General features: G+C 45.4%; 1 protein-coding gene across 4 annotated transcripts; it reads right to left on the minus strand.

The window, feature by feature from the left end:
- Positions 1 to 164: 164 nt before the first annotated feature.
- LOC105016031 (heterogeneous nuclear ribonucleoprotein Q) lies at positions 165 to 9845 on the minus strand. Of its 4 annotated transcripts, none has more exons than XM_020054370.3 (12): positions 9413 to 9844; positions 7057 to 7216; positions 5445 to 5563; positions 5176 to 5283; positions 4949 to 5062; positions 4535 to 4711; positions 4290 to 4425; positions 3581 to 3786; positions 3120 to 3269; positions 2768 to 2889; positions 2223 to 2569; positions 165 to 1492 (listed from the first exon to the last, which is right to left on the minus strand). In XM_020054370.3, exons 2-12 carry the CDS (start codon positions 7202 to 7204, stop codon positions 1467 to 1469), a joined length of 1653 nt encoding a protein of 550 aa, XP_019909929.1. In that variant the 5' UTR covers positions 7205 to 7216; positions 9413 to 9844; the 3' UTR covers positions 165 to 1466. The 4 variants fall into 4 exon arrangements, with proteins under 4 accessions (XP_019909929.1, XP_010877889.1, XP_010877891.1 ...); XM_010879587.5 differs by having other exon boundaries at positions 165 to 1495; positions 9413 to 9843; XM_010879589.5 differs by lacking the exon at positions 7057 to 7216 and having other exon boundaries at positions 165 to 1495; positions 9413 to 9845.
- Between the last annotated feature and the right edge of the window lie 7526 nt (positions 9846 to 17371).

A 17371-nucleotide genomic window follows, 5' to 3' on the forward strand; every position in this document is an offset into this window, starting at 1 on the left:
CCCGGGATATCAGGCGTTCACTGTCTCACGTGCATTAGAAAACACAGATTACAACCAAGCTATAATCAGTGCATGACATTTTTGAGACGGTAAAACATGTCATCCAGAGAGACGCAGATACAAATCAAAAACTTTATTACAAAAATAAGTTACACTCACCTCCATTTTACAGTATAAAACAATTTATTTGCAGGAATGCAAAAAACGTTGTTGGCCACCAACAATAGTTTAAAACTGCTAACATCTTTTCAAAAGGTGGTTGTAATGTTTTTATTGAGAGGGAGTTAACTGTGTACAAAACCGGATGAATAGTTCAGTCTCATTTTTGCTATACATGGAATACAAATCATAGCTGCAGTATCCCTTTTACCACCGCGTGACCGCGGTCCCTCGCTCGCTCTAAACAGCTACAGGCAGAAATGCTCGCTGGCTGGGCTTTATGGCAATTCATTTTAAAACCAAGTGACTCGACTTGGTAGCTGGTTCAGAGTTCACAGAGGGACCATCGAGATTTTGCATGATTGGGACATTTCACTAAAAGGGAGGGGCAGGTGGCGGTAGGGAACATAATTCTGTTCTATCCTAAAAAACAAAAACAAATATATCCTTGGGTGGCAAAGGGACACTGCAGGGCTTTGTTCAAAGACAGTTAATGCCTTTGTTGATGTTCAAGCCTTTACAAAAGTAACATTTTCCAAACTATACAACCAGTAACTACAATAATCTGAAGAAGCAAGGCAGCTAGTTCAGTTCAAAATAGGATAAAAGCAAGGCTTGTTCTGGCTCATCATATGAGATCATTTTTGCATGCCCAGTTTGACTGTTTGCAGTGTCAGAGCTGCAACAAAATGACTATATTACATTAAGTACATCACTTGAGTGCTGCTGCTCTTGTGCATATTTTGTAGGAAACAAGCCCTGCTTTCATCAATATAGTTCCCCTATTTACTGTACAGGCCGGGTAGTTTAATCCTCTGTACTGAGGTAGTTAACCAACCCTTTAAAGACAAGTTCTGAAAAGAACCACTTTCCTGGAATGCCAGACTTATCGATGCCAGGTGGTTACACCTAAAACCTGCAATTGTTCTCTTCAAACATCCAAATCAAACGATTAAGATTAACATGGATATTCAGACAATAAAAATTGCGATTAGCACAAAAATATACAATAGCATCAAGCTCCTTTGAGCCACTTCAAACTAAGAAACTTAAAAAGTGCAAATTCTTCAATAATTATTTAAAAATGGCATGGGGGAGGAAAGGGTGTTGGGGCAGACGGGGGGGGGGGTGGGGGGTGGCATGTTTTTTTTTCTTCTAAATAATCCGGTGATTGTTTAGGTGGCAGTTTGGGGGGAGATGCTTCTGTAAGGCTGGAATATTGGACCATTTCGCTGACTTTTCCATCCGTATCCCATTGCAGCTTCTGGTGTAACCCAACACAGTCAGTCAGTCTTCATAGTGACAGGTCAGGACCGGCCTCGACCCCTTTTCCCTGCTGGCCAAGCAAGACAGATTTAGAATGGAATTCAATCTAAACAAAGTCAGACTAAATCAACATGAATACGTCTTACTGTTTCACACTTCACAACGCCGGTTTAAAGTGATCCCAATTTTTTTTTAAAACACACACAAAGCCTGGAGAGGATCACATACTTTGAAAGGTGACACCTCTCAGGAATTTGACCTGAGGCCAAAAGGCAGGTTTCTTAAATGTTGAGACGATGCCCACCTTTCCACGACTTTTACAGGTCTGAGGAAGTCAAATGTCCAAAGTGTCCAGTCAGATCTTAGCGATAAACTATCAGCGTAGCCGGAGTTACTCCAGGATAGAATATGTATTTCATCATTAGGACACAAAGCCAAATACATTCAATTACTAGTGTACATAAATGTAAGAGGGACATTTAGCCCAGCTGTCAAAAGGCATGGTACCATCACAGTTTCTAGGTCATATATATTATACAGCACCAAATAGGAGTCAATACGAGAGTCCCTTCATGCAAATATATATATATTTTTTAATGTTTTTTAATTTTTTTTTAAAAAGGTAATTTAAGTCAGGGGGAAACCCTGTTGAGATTCCATGTCTACATCTTTTGATCTTTCCCAGCACCGCTACTCCCAATTTAGCCCCACGCCCCTTTAGCCCCACGCCCCTTTAGCCCCACGCCCCTTTAGCCCCACGCCCCTTTAGCCCCACGCCCCTTTAGCCCCACGCCCACCTCTGCTTGATCCAGGGCCACTGCCTCCTCGCTGGGTGAAGCCCCCGACTCTGCCTCTGGGCGTGGCCGATCCACGTCCTCGGGAGGTCGGAGTGGCGCCACCGCCACGGGCACCGCCTCGTACGATGCCTCGTCCTCGCCCGGGAGCCTGAAAGTCCTCGTAGCCGTAGTAGGGGTCGTCGTAGCCTCCCCGGTAGTTGTGGTAGTCGTAACCGTAGTAATCGTAGTAATCTTCATAGCCGTAGTAGTCAGGGGGGTAGGAGTAACCGCCGCGCCCGCCACCTCGTCCCCGGCCTCTTGTGGGAGGGGGCAAGTGGGGCGGGCCGTAGTAATAGTAATCATCGTACCTGAGAACAGGTGGGTGGGACACATGTTGGGTGTAGAAACAGGAGCCTGGAGCTTGTACCCCCCCCCCACTATTCAGATCACTCAATGACCCCACGACGGACAGCCAACCCACAAGGAAGCAGATTTTGGTGTAATTTGCAGGTCCCACATAAATAACTGGGCGCATTAACAACCAGAAATGAGCCATCTTTGCTTACATTTGCGTTTTAGCCGCTTGCCTCTGGGCTTTACGTTCTTTCCTCTTCTGGTCGGGGGGCTTGGCGAAGACTATCTCAATGTGTTCTCCCTCCAGGTCTTTCCCATTCAGCTCAGCCAAGGCCTGTCAAAACATGGACCTTTAATAGTTACTCATAAATGGTTATTGTAAGCACAATGTTGAGAGACTTGGTAGAACGGGAGGGGGGGGGCAGGGGTCACAACCCTTGACCCATGAACAGTTCCTGAAACCAGGATGACTCGTTCAATCAAGTGCCAGTCTAGTGTCACGACAAAAAAAGTTAAATGTCTGGGGGCCACAAAGAGCACAGAAAGAAATAGAAAGCCTTCTACCTTGACTGCACCGTCTCGCTCCTCAAAGTGGATGAAGGCGTAGTCTTTCAGTTTCTTCACCCGCTCCAACTTGCCAAACTGACTGAAGGCCTTTTCAAGAATTTCTTCTGTTACAGTACTGGCAAGGTTCCTGACAAACAGCACCTTGACCTGGGTGGGAAATGGTGGCAGGTTATTCATATGTCCATTCCTCAGACCAGAGGCACCTCGCCCCTCAACTGTACAACGTTCTAGAGGGGGGCGGACAGACGGGACAACGTTCTAGAGGGGGGCGGACAGACGGGACAACGTTCTAGAGGGGGGCGGACAGACGGGACAACGTTCTAGAGGGGGGCGGACAGACGGGACAACGTTCTAGAGGGGGGCAGACAGACGGGACAACGTTCTAGAGGGGGGCAGACAGACGGGACAACGTTCTAGAGGGGGGTGGACAGACAGGAGCCCAGTTAACACCGCCCTACCTTGGCCATGACCTCAGGGTCGGGGTCTTCTATCGGGTCAGCCCACTCCACGGTCACCACGTTCCCCCACACCTTGACCTTGCCACTCATCAGCCGGCGGCGGGCCTGGGCGGCGGTTTTGTGGTCTTCGTACTCCAAGAAGCAGAAGCCGCGGTTCTTCTTCTTGTCATCCGGCTGATGGTACAGTATAACATCATTCAGACCCTCTGTTGAGAGAGAGAGAGAGAGAGAGAGAGAGAGAGGCAGAGCGTGAGAGGAGAGACATTGAGCTGATCAGTGACCGGGCCACCGGCCACACGCTCCAGTTTACACAAGGTAAGGTGATTAACAAAACAGAGTACTTGACTCAAGTGTACAGTCAGCTTCCAGTAATCAAGGAATGTTTTAGTTAACACATTTTAGTTTTCCCATTTTAACAGTTCTCTTAGGACATCAGTTAAAAACTAAATGTTCACCCCCAGTGAGATCAAAGTGTCCAGTCAGATCTTAGCGGTAAATTATCAGCGTAGCCGGAGTTACTCCAGGATAAAATATGCATTTCATCATTAGGACACAAAGCATTCACACTGGGAGTTAACTAATGGATGTTAAGGGAAAATATTGTCCCGCTGAACACAGTAAAAGCACAGCAACGCAGGGCAAAGACGCCATTTTCCTCACAAAGACGATACGACGGACGGAGAAAGATATTCATTCGGCTGCATCTCACCTGTGACTTTAGAGAACTCCTCCACAATCTGGTCTTTTGTTTTACTTTTGGGGATGGAGCCGACGAACAGTCTGTTGTTGGCCACAGAGATGCATACGCCAATGTGTTTCCCGGGCCGGATCTCATTGTTGTTGCACTGTGGCAAAAGAGGGGAGCGGGTAAGAGACGGGGCACGGCACGATTTGGCGGATTAATTCCTCCGTCCTCGTCGTTTTGGAAGGAGGTTTACCACAACTAGTACACACCAGCTTCACGGCCTCCTGCGCCGCCTCTTTAGTGCAGAATGTGACGAAGGCGTATCCTCTGTTCAGGCCACTGAGCGGGTCCATCATCAGGCGCAGGTCCCAGATAGGCCCGGCCTTCTCAAACAGGGGGACAAGCTCGTCCTCAAATAGATCTCTGGGAATCTTGCCGACGAAAATCTGAGACCAAAACAAAATTAGATCAACTTTGCACAAAAGTAAGAATGGGCCATTTTTCCAATTAGAAAACACAGATTTTGCGTCCAGTCAGATCTTAGCGATGAATCATCAGTGTAACCGAAGTTACTCCAGAAAGTAGTACATCGTTTCATCATTTTGACACAATTCAAAAACATTGTCAGGAAACTACACTTGGATCCAAATCTCCACACGTCGGATTATTCCCGGAGAACTTACTTCTGTACCAATTGTGGGCGTGGCTCCCGTGTGAGTCGACTCGGGGGGCGGACCTCCATACTTCCGCTGACCCGTTGTCACGTCAAGCGTGTAGCCAGTTCGCTCCAGCAGGGCCTGTTCGGTTAAACAACACAAGGTCAAGCCCTTTCCAGGGAACGGCACAGAACAGACATGATGCACAGACTCTGCTGTAATGGGTGTTAACAATTGTGATTTGAAAAACACACTTTGATTTTTGCCTCATCTGGTCCTTTGTTGGAGTCTGAGACTTTGGTCCCCTGTTTCTCCCTTTGTCTGTAAGTCTTCATAACTCCACAAAGAAAGGCACTTTTGTTCTGTTGGGCGAAGAAAAAAAAAAAATGAATAAGAAAGGGTCATACCTAAAGCTAGGGCATTATTACAAGTTAATTTGACAGTAGATGGACAGCTTCTTTCAAGGGAGAAATGGGATACACCCCTCAAAACCCCTTCATTACAATGCTCTGCCCATTCATACCTGAACATGTGAGAGGTCGCTATCCTTGAACTGCAACAGAACTTGCAGAGCACCTTCTTCGTTAAACTCTTTTAGAGCCTCAATTGCTCGATCATCTAGGTCACTGTGCGATACCAAACCTGGGGGACGCCGAAATAACACCATTACTAGCAGGCAACAAAACAGGGGGCGGGTTTAAGCCACAAACGCATGTTTGAAAGTTCTTTTTATGTGGCAACAGCCTCATTAGGGATTTCGGACATTAGAATACTGTTTTTAGAGACCGAGAAACAACCTTGCAGACGCTTTTCTCCCCTCAAGGTCACTTTTTTTAACCTTTGCAGAACTAATCACAACAGATGTTAGGGGAGTAACTTGATATTGCAGCCCTCCACACTGTTTGCCCCTAATGAGCTGGTCCACATTCTGCTCTTGGTTGGTCCATCACCTGTCCCAGGCACCGACAGCTGCGTCCATTGTTCCCATCTGGCTGCCCTGTTAGTCTGAGACGGTACAGGACCCACCAAACTACGCCCAGACGCTCACCAAACTACCCCGACGCTCCGCTCAGCTGTACGGTTATACTTGAATTCTTGAGCAAACCGTCCGTGACATTAGTTCGGTCCTGGCGTACCTTCCAGATAAGCCTTTCTGATAGGGACACAGCAATGCATACTTTTCCAGACTGCTTAGGTAAAATGACTGGACCCCACTTTATTCAAAACACACTTTCCTAGGCATTATTTTGATTGTATCAAACTAAAAAATGTCCTTATTTTAAGACAGTAACTGCATGGCCCCATAATGCAATTACACTCTAGACATATCAGGGGCATCAAAAACCATCATGAGATGAAACATTGAATTTTGCCTTAAGCTACAGCCACAATTTTAAACACACAAAGGGCCGATTTCAAAGACACAAACTAAGCCTAGTCTAACACTAAAAACACTTGTTTTGTTAGTCCTTGACTAGGCTTAATCTGCATTTGCAAAATCTGCAAAAGATATATTAAACATTTTGTAGAAAAAAGACAAGCCGAGACAAACAGAACACATGTTCCTGATCGTCTAATAACTTAAACCAGGGCTGCCCAACCCTGTTCCTGGAGATCTACTGTCCTGTAGGTTCTCTTCGGCCCCATGAGACTAACCTGATTAAGCGTTTTATCCAAGTAATTATTAGAATAAGATGCGCTAAAGTTGTTGGAGAGAAATCCTACAGGACAGGAGATCTCCAGGAACAGGGTTGGGCAGCCCTGACTTAAACCCTTCTAATCTAAATCCAAATTTGCAGGTGTCAAAAAATGCATTGTGTGCATCAAACCCTAAGAGGGTTTACTTCTGTAATCAGGGTTCAATGAACTAAGTGGCATTGCAATTAGTAGGAATTTATCTCCAAGGACCAACACTGGTCCACAGACCTGGGTTTGAGAAATGACATGCATTTGACATTGGGAGTGTCTCAATTCTTTTTCCCATAACACTGCAGTACCCATTTTGGTAGAAAACCACAAAAAGTTGCTTGAGGATCCCAATTCCCACATTCAACGGTTATGTAAAATATGACAGCACATGCAATAGCAAAGATAATGTTTGTGTACGAATATTCTGGATATTCAATGTGCCTTACCTGCTATGTAAATTTCATCTAGTTTTTCAGCAACTTTCTGTGGTAAACCAGCTTCTAATAAAGTCTGGAAGTGTTCAGAATGGGTAACTGCAGCGGTGGTGTCCATTGGTTCTTCTGGACCATTTCCATTAATATGTTCTGTGGCCATGTCTCCAGAAATCTGTGCAAATGCAATGAGCCAAATTAATCCTGGGTCAAGTGCAAGAGAGCTTTATGTTTTTTGGAGGGGGGGGGGGGGGTCATGTGCAATAGGCACACATGAGAATCCATGTGGTCCTTACAGTTAAATCACGTCACATTTCAATTACAATAGTTGAATGTGCATGGTCGGTATCATTTCTGATAAGACCGAGACCTAAAAAAAACGCATCGCTATTTATGATAACTCCATTAAGAAAAAAATAGCACGCCGTTTAACATTGATGAGGACAGTTAGCTAAGCTACATCATGGTAAAACGTGGGTAATGTACATGCAATGACATTTCCCGCCTTGGCTTTGGTTCCTGTGACTGGGTTGGAAGAACAACTTAACGCAATACAATTACTGTAGACGGCTTATTATACAATTTTACTGCGACCAAGGGCTTGGCCTGATTGCTAAATTATAAGTTAGCCTTCTGATTTCTGACTTCAGCACCAACGAACGTTAGCTAGATAGCTAATACACGTGTTCTTTGAGCTGAAAGTAGAACCAGTTTCCGGTAGCTAACGTTAGCTAGCAAACCAGTCAGGGCAAGCATGTGTACCTACAAGAGAAAACGGCGTGGTGGTAGACTAATGATACATCCAGTAACTATTATTACATAAAGCTTTGATTACAACTTAATTGCATAAAAACAATTAGGCAGTTACTGACAGAATAAGCAGTACAGTTCAATAAAACATTGACTTGCTTTGTGTGCGAATGTCGTCCCAACTACTGTATCAACGTAGCTAGGTAGACTTAGCGCGCTAAGTCAACGTTAGTTGTCTACCAAACTTAGCTACTGCAGCTAATAATACGGGAGCAGTCAAGTTCAACTTGAAGCTAATGTCAAATCTTCATTGCAACCAATGTTTGCTAAATACTTCTTAGCCATTTATTTGACATCGAACATACTTTGATATACATAACATTATGCTAGGTATTGTAAGTCAATTTATGTGGGTAGTTATGTCAGTTTACAAATAAGGTTGAACTAAGCAGCCACACAGGTGTTAGTGGCCTAATAAACTTCAGACAAAACCAACGTCCTCTACTAACAGAAAGCTAGCTAGTTGCGTTATCAATCTGTACCTAGCTTATAGTACTGCTGGCAAGCTATTCAGTCGTCCTACCCAGTCAATTCACAATAATAACACGCATTGCTCGCGAACGTTAGCTAGTTATGCAAACACGCTAACTACGGTAGCGGATTGGTGTCCAAATTAATTGTTATCCAAAATTGGTTAACTAGTTAGCTAAAATAACTAGCTCGCGGTTTGCTTCCAAACTACTGTATCTGGCAAAAGGCAGCACGCTCAGGCGCTGAGATAAGCTAGCTAGCTGTCTGGGTTAGCTACCTAGTTGGTGACAATGAAAGCATGTGTCATTTCTTATCTGTCAGAATTAGCAATCAAATTTAGGTATCGAGCAACATCATTAAACCATGACAGTTCATATATAGTTTTCTGGCTGATAACATTTGGCTCGAAATTTCCATAGGGTAAACCGAGGCCTTGTAGTACGCTAGTTAGCTTCGTGGCTTGTCAACGTGCCGCCACATAGGGAGAGTCCATTTTCAAAAAGCCGGTCTGGAGAACCCGTCCCAACCACCAGTTTCCACATTGTTTGAAACACCACAAGCACACAGACTTTAGCTATTAATTGAACAACGATCAAATGATCAGTTAGTAGTATTCATCATACCTGCCGATGGATCACCAACTTGTATGGTGTTGATTATTTCGGAAGGAAATTTTTGTAATTAAAAGAGGAAAAGTGTAAAACTCCCGGCACTGGTCCGGCTCCACTCATTCACTCTTGAGGATGTAAAATGGCTGCCACGTTCACGCTGCGAGTGTTGTCTCATCGAAGGGGTTTCTTAGACACCCAAGCACGGGCTTGCCTTCTATGCATTTACCGTGGAGTGGACACAGCAAGTCTCATACATGCATTGTTACAGTGGAGAAGGTGATATTTTTTGCTTCAGAAATGACTTGCCCGAAAAGCCAGCTAGTATTGCCAACTCAACGGCTCATTAATTTCATAAAATAAGGTAGACGGTCAGAAACATTTAGTACCTTCGCTATAATGACTGAATTATAAAGAAAAGTGTGTGGGGAGGACAAGTAGCCTATATCATATTGGACGGACCAATGCAGGCCGGTACATACCTGTCTTGCTTCGTTTTCTTCCGTTTGGTGTTTAATTAATTTGACCCTGCTTCCAGGGAGTTGCCATACTTGTATAGCCTATGTGGGAGAGCTCCATAGGGATGGAACACGCTGAAAAATTCCAATTTTCACCACAACGTGTCACCCTCTTCTTTGCCTTGTTCTCATACACATGACGTGAACAAAGAACTTCATCGAAACAAACCAGCCGGCCTGTTGTTCACCCTAATACAAAGCCCTGTACCCTGGTACTTCGACGAATTAGATAATATTTGCTTGGTTATAAAAAAAAGTGTGATGTTCATTGGCACTCTAATTAAGTTGTAAAAACAAAAGCTGCCGAATTTCTTTTTTCTAGTGAGCACATCATGCTATTTATTCCTGTCAGAACATTTCTAAGTAAGCTAACGCCTGGGTAAATCACATGACAAAAGAGTCGGTACTGCCATGATCACGAGACGTTCTTATCATTAACGACCAATGAGGAGTTGGCTTGAATGCCCGGAGAGTTTCGTATTTTATCAGCCATTTAAGCATGCCCTTTCTTATTCATAACAAGCGGAGCCTGCTGCAGAGGGTATGACCAATGTCATTGTGCGTGGCCCATGTCATTTATGATCTCAGGCTCTAGTACGATGGAACCTGCCGTATTCATTCCATTGGGAACTTCATAAATATGCACATAAACCCCCTGTAGGTCCCCCCATCTCGGTGGTAGATTTATAGAAAGATGAAGCTGATTTTGAATGTGATCTGATGCTACATCCGACATTTCCACTAAGTCTACCTTTCTCCTATCAGGATCTGCTTTTCGCCATCCTTGGGAATGCAGATCTTTGCGCTTATTTAGCTAAGCATATATTTATTTTCACTGTATTTTTTGTCAACATGTATACAGCATGTATAATTTAGCTAGCTATATCATTATTCTACTCGTTGCTTTACAGCTTAGGCTGTGCATTTGTAATTTCAACTGAAGATTTGTCAGAAGGACTCTTATTTATTATAGTATCTGTTCAAGTGCCCTTTGATCTTTTACATAACCCTCAAAACTATTACAGGATAAAAGTCAAAAAGCTCCCTGAAAGATTTTTGCTCTGTTATATTGAATTATTGCGTTGGCACAGATAAAAGCCTTTGGTATGTGCTCGGCATCAAATAGATCAAATGTTTTCAACATTCCATCTGGCATTCATAGTTTTTCTACCAATCAATACAATCAAACTGAGCAAGGCCACTGAAGAACAGTTCAAAGATACCATCCAGCCAAAACCTTGACCTAAAGCTGCATGACACATCATATATTGATCCAAGTACAATTAGCATATTGTTTACACATGTAATTAATGCTTAATTTTAGGAAACCCATTTTTTCCTTCTGTGTACTACAAATTATCTCAGCATTGTAGGGAGGTCAGCAGTTAACATACTGTTCCGATTCATTTGTTTTCAGGTTTGTTGGGCGGAACCCATGTACATTCAGTGTAGGAATGACACCGGTTTCGTGATGAATGCATTTGACAAAACCTTAGTCCAATCTCATGTTGGGCATTCTAGTGGTGTGTAGTCTTCTTTCAAATCACTCAAATCCTTTGATATCCAAAGTCATCCAATTTAAATTTTACCTGATGTCAGTCTCCCCTGGGAAACTCCCTAGAAATTGTGTTTCTCTTAAACCTCACTATTGAGGACAGACTAGTGAGATCTGGGGCAATAGTGAGAACATATGTGGCACCTAGACAAATTCAGGCATTTAATGAGAAAAGTTTGATTCCTGGTTGATAAAAATAATTGAGTTGTGACATCAGGTAATTTGGGTAGTACACAATTATGAAAAGGAATATATTTAGAAAATAAATTGATTAACCTGTCAAAAACAAATTAATGTTTGTGGTAATAATAATCACTTGCAATTATGACAATGTAACACACTAGTGTTGAACCTTACACAAGTTAGTTTTAAGACAAATATGAGTTACCAACCCCAAGTCATTCACTGCCTAATAAGGTTTGGTGGATCCATCCATCCATCTTCTTCCGCTTATCCGGGGCCGGGTCGCGGGGGCAGCAGTCTAAGCAGGGATGCCCAGACTTCCCTCTCCCCAGACACTTCCTCTTGCTCTTCCGGGGGGACACCGAGGCGTTCCCAGGCCAGCCGGGAGACATAGTCCCTCCAGCGTGTCCTAGGTCTTCCCCGGGGTCTCTTCCCGGTGGGACGGGACCGGAACACCTTCCCAGGAAGGCGTTCCGGAGGCATCCGAAAAAGATGCCCAAGCCACCTCAGCTGACCCCTCTCGATGTGGAGGAGCAGCGGCTCTACTCTGAGCTCCTCCCGGGTGACCGAGCTTCTCACCCTATCTCTAAGGGATCGCCCGGCCACCCTGCGGAGAAAGCTCATTTCGGCCGCCTGTATCCGGGATCTTGTCCTTTCAGTCATGACCCAAAGCTCATGACCATAGGTGAGAGTAGGAACGTAGATTGACTGGTAAATCGAGAGCTTCGCCTTGCGGCTCAACTCTTTCTTCACCACGACAGACCGATACATCGACTGCATTACTGCAGAAGCTGCACCGATCCGTCTGTCAATCTCCCGTTCCATCCTTCCCTCACTCTTGAACAAGACCCCTAGATACTTAAACTCCTCCACTTGAGGCAGGCACTCTCCACCAACCTGAAGTGGGCAAGCCACCCTTTTCCGACTGAGGACCATGGCCTCGGATTTGGAGGTACTGATTTTCATCCCCACCGCTTCACACTCGGCTGCAAACCGTCCCAGTGCATGCTGAAGGTCCTGGTTAGAAGGGGCCAACACGACAACATCATCTGCAAAGAGCAGAGACGAAATTGTGTGGTCCCCAAACCTGACACCCTCCGGCCCCTGGCAGCGCCTAGAAATTCTGTCCATAAAAATTACGAACAGAACCGGTGACAAAGGGCAGCCCTGCCGGAGTCCAACATGCACTGGGAACAAGTCTGACTTACTGCCGGCAATGCGGACCAAGCTCCTGCTTCGGTTGTACAGGGACCTGACAGCCCTTAGCAAAGGACCCAGGACCCCATATTCCCCAAGCACCCTCCACAAGATGCCGCGAGGGACACAGTCGAATGCTTTCTCCAAATCCACAAAACACATGTGGATTGGTTGGGCAAACTCCCATGAACCCTCCAACACCCCGTAGAGGGTATAGAGCTGGTCCAGTGTTCCACGGCCCGGACGAAAACCACACTGTTCCTCCTGAATCCGAGGTTCTACTATCGGCCGTATTCTCCTCTCCAGAACCCTGGCATAGACTTTCCCGGGGAGGCTGAGAAGTGTGATCCCCCTATAGTTGGAACACACCCTCCGGTCCCCCTTCTTAAAAAGAGGGACCACCACCCCGGTCTGCCATCCCAGAGGCACTGTCCCCGACCGCCACGCGATGTTGCACAGGCGTGTCAACCAAGACAGCCCCACAACATCCAGAGACTTGAGGTACTCAGGGCAGATCTCATCCACCCCCGGTGCCTTGCCACCGAGGAGTTTCTTGACCACCTCTGTGACTTCAGCCCGGGTGATGGACGAGTCCACCTCTGAGCCCTCATCCTCTGCTTCCTCAATGGAAGACATGTCAGCGGGATTGAGGAGATCCTCGAAGTACTCCTTCCACCGCCCGACGACATCCTCAGTTGAGGTCAACAGCTGCCCACCTCTACTGTAAACAGCGTTGGTAGGGCACTGTTTCCCTCTCCTGAGGCGCCGGATGGTTTGCCAGAATCTCTTCGAGGCCAGCCGATAGTCCTTCTCCATGGCCTCACCGAACTCCTCCCAGGCCCGAGTTTTTGCCTCCACAACCACCCGGGCTGCAGCCCGCTTGGCCTGTCGGTACCCGTCAGCTGCCTCAGGAGTCCCACAAGCCAACCAGGCCTGATAGGACTCCTTCTTCAGCTTGACGGCATCCCTTACTTCCGGTGTCCACCACCGGGTTCGGGGATTGCCGCCTCGACAGGCACCGGAGACCTTACGGCCACAGCTCCGAGCGGCCGCTTCAACAATGGCGGTGGAGAACATGGTCCACTCGGACTCAATATCTCCAACCTCCCTCGGGATCCAGTCGAAACTCTGCCGGAGGTGGGAGTTAAAGATCTCTCTGACAGGAGACTCGGCCAGACGTTCCCAGCAGACCCTTACAGTACGCTTGGGCCTGCCCAGTCTGTCCAGCTTCCTCCCCCGCCATCGGATCCAACTCACCACCAGGTGGTGATCAGTTGACAGCTCCGCCCCTCTCTTCACCCGAGTGTCCAAGACATACGGCCGCAGGTCAGATGAGACGACAACAAAGTCGATCATCGACCTGCGGCCTAGTGTGTCCTGGTGCCACGTGCACTGATGGACACCCTTATGCTTGAACATGGTGTTCGTTATGGACAAACTGTGACTAGCACAGAAGTCCAATAATTGAACACCACTCGGGTTCAGATCCGGGGGGCCGTTCCTCCCAATCACGCCCCTCCAGGTGTCACTGTCGTTGCCCACGTGGGCGTTGAAGTCCCCCAGTAGAACAATAGAGTCCCCAGTCGGAGCACTTTCCAGCACCCCTCCCAGAGACTCCAAGAAGGTCGGGTACTCTGCACTGCCGTTCGGCCCGTAGGCACAAACAACAGTGAGAGACCTATCCCCGACCCGTAGACGCAGGGAAACGACCCTCTCGTTCACCGGTGTAAACTCCAACACATGGCGGCAGAGCTGGGGAGCTATGAGCAAACCCACACCAGCCCGCCGCCTCTCACCATGGGCAACTCCAGAGTGGTGAAGAGTCCATCCTCTCTCAAGGAGTGTGGTTCCAGAGCCCAAGCCGTGTGTAGAGGTGATCCCGATTACCTCTAATCGGAACCTCTCAACCTCACGCACCAACTCAGGCTCCTTCCCCGCCAGCGAGGTGACATAGGTTTGGTGGATATTTACATTAAAGAGCTGAAAGACTGGGAATATGACAAAGCAGAATACATCAAACGTGAAAGGACCCGGGACTCAAGTCCAAAAAATGAAAAACAAAATCCTAAAAGTAGACCCCTGAAGTTGACTGAAGGACATTAAGGGTTTTACATCAAGAGAGTTTAGGTTCTCTGCCTAATTTGAATGACGGAACCCGTGTAACGTAACACTGACAGAACCTGTCCAGCTTAACACTGACTGGACACAGTACCTCCTGTCCAACTTAACACTGGCAGTACACGGTACCTCCTGTCTTTGAAGCCGTCTGTGGTTGTATGATTGTCTTCATGTTGGATCCAGAAATTCACTGTGGCTGATGCCCAGTGTAGGGGGCACCTGGGTGATCACAATGAAGAATCACAACGTTGATGTGATTGCCCAACAGCCACCTGCTAATTGCACATCACTTTACAGGTACAAATACAACTCAAATTGGATTTCATCAGGAGAACAGGCCATTCCTGGCAAGGGAAGCACATTTTCCTAGTTATCTGAACCGACTCACTGTGTGTTGGCCTGATGACAGGCCTCAAAAGTCCATGCTGTTTCTTCTCTGAACATTCTTAGAGTTTGTATTACATGTGGGTTGCAGCCAAACCAGTCATTCTTCTAGCATTACTTTCACGCCTTTGATGTGTTGTCTGTTTTTTTGTTAGTGTTTTAGATATATGTAATGGTTTTTATATCTTGAAATAGAATGCCTTTTGGGTGTTGTAATATCGTAAAAATAACAACATAATCCTAAACGTAAACTTTTTCCTAACGCTTACTTAAAAACCTAATTTAACCCTAACATTAACAAGCATTTATTTTGTTTTTGATTGGTTCATTGATACTATGAATATCTGAATATATCATTTATTTTGAGAGGTGGTCATCTCAAATAAATGTTTGGAAATAAATTGTCACATCCTGGCACGGTCTGATACCCTCTGTCCCTCCTTGGGATCACAGACACACGTTTGTTGTTATTGACCTCACCTGTGTTCCTGATCACTGTCCCTATTTAATTACAGACACACGTTTGTTGTTATTGACCTCACCTGTGTTCCTGATCACTGTCCCTGTTTAAGCTCCTCCTGTCTTGTATCTTGTCAGTCATTGTTTTGGATACCACTCCTTTTTGTAACATTGTTCAGCACATGTCTTCTTTTAGTTTTGGTACGTCTTAGTTATTTTTATTAGAGGTCCTCTGTTCATCCTGCGCCTGTGTCCGGCCTTACACAACCAACATTACATAGAACAGATTAATAATTATCTTTCTAATTCATATTCCTTTAATTCAATCTGATAGCCAGAATCCAGGTGCCGTGAATACGTCTACAAGGGGAATCGGTTTGCACTATTACCAACAAGTATGTCCGCAAACTCTGGCTCCAATGATCTTGGGTACTGGTCATTCACCGACAGATTCAGACAAACATGTATTTCCAATTTTTACAGTGCCCCTCGAAAAATGATTGGTCCCATTGGAAATGATAAATCAAATCAAAGTGTCTTCCCATTGATATATCTCTCTTGCAAGTTCACTTGAGTCGTTAAGGGACTTGTAGTGATCATCTATGACTTCCAGTTTCACTGGGGTATAAGAGTGAGGTTTTACACATATCAAACTCCCTTCTGATTTCTTCAGGTGGCTCTGTGATTCAATGTAGTCTGGCTCAGGGGCATGTAGGCACAATGTTGACCACTTCCCCAAACTGTCCTTGTCTGGTGGACTCCCCTCTTTCCACAGGGAGTTCTGAGTTACTGGTCCATCTCCTTTGGATTTTGCCCGAGCAAAAGCTGAAATCTCACAATTTGTATAAGATATTCATCCTTTGCCTTTCATGCTGTCATGTTTTTTTCCCCTAACCTATACCGTGAAAGTTATTCACCAGTGATGCAGTGTACCTTTATTTGAATATGAGAAGAATAGATTGTTTTGTAGATATGTTTCTGTGAATACCGCAATTCCAGTTTGACTGAATAGTCTCAGTCTCACCAGCCTTGAATCAACCTAGCACACATGAGAAAAGACATTCCTTTGAATGTGATGACACTGAATCGCCATTATATTTGACCGCATTCACCTTCATGTATGTTTTACGCTGCATTGCAGTGCAGAAGACAGAGAGCAATGGGAGACTTGTTTTGTCGTATTCTGGTTCTGTTTGGACCCCAGGAATATCTGCTGCCAAGCTGCTGCCTTATTAAATACATGAAATTACATACTATTGAAATACATACATAATTATCTAAAGTGGTTCTTTATACTTTGCCTGCCCCTTGGTCTCTCACACATTCATCAACTGACCTCAGAAAACCCACATTCCAAAGATTCTCAAACATGTTAGCCTACTCATCCAGGGACTATGAGTGTCTCATTACTGGCTGCCCTATTCATTTATACAGTAGGATGCTTACTGAAGCAATTCAGGCTAAGTACCTCAGTTCAAGGAGACCATCTGGGACTGGAACCTCTATCCTCTCCACCACTCCTTGAACTGCTGACTAAGGTGTTTTGGGAACTCACTTTCCAGGGATGAGATGAAGTACAGATGTCTTCACGCTGTAAGAACACTAGCTTCCAAAAAGAGGTTTAATGTTGTCATCCATAGGTTTAGTGATGCCCCTTAGGTCAGAAACAGATAAGAAAAATGTAGGCTACTTATATAGAGATGTAATTTAGCTACCTTACTCAGCAACGTTAGTTGGGCATTGCAATTAAGGGTTGGGATGACCGGCGTATAAAAGAGGTTGATTTTATCTCGAATACTCTAACTTCCATAGCCAATTCGTGGATATTCCTCGCCTATGCAGAGTCCAGGAGAATAATTTGCATGCGCTGCACAATGGACTTCTACACACTACATACTGTTTTAGGAGGTTTATACAGAGACGGAAAAGTTACCCTCGTATCTAAAGCGCAAACGTTGCTCAACTCTCGCGCATCGTGGTTTAACTTGAAAGGCCACTCTCGCGCATATGTATAAACGTGCTAAAAC

This window comes from Esox lucius, chromosome 15 (assembly GCF_011004845.1).
Source record: "Esox lucius isolate fEsoLuc1 chromosome 15, fEsoLuc1.pri, whole genome shotgun sequence".
NCBI classification, from domain to species: Eukaryota; Metazoa; Chordata; class Actinopteri; order Esociformes; family Esocidae; genus Esox; species Esox lucius.

Coding starts and splice junctions, on each gene's coding strand:
- LOC105016031 (XM_010879587.5), bottom strand. CDS start 7,204: ATGGCCACAGAACATATTAATGGAAATGGTCCAGAAGAACCAATGGAC. Junction 5,564..7,056: donor AGATGAAATTTACATAGCAG/GTAAGGCACATT, acceptor GGCGTCCCCCAG/GTTTGGTATCGCACAGTGAC. Junction 4,712..4,948: donor CGCCCACAATTGGTACAGAA/GTAAGTTCTCCG, acceptor TTTTGGTCTCAG/ATTTTCGTCGGCAAGATTCC.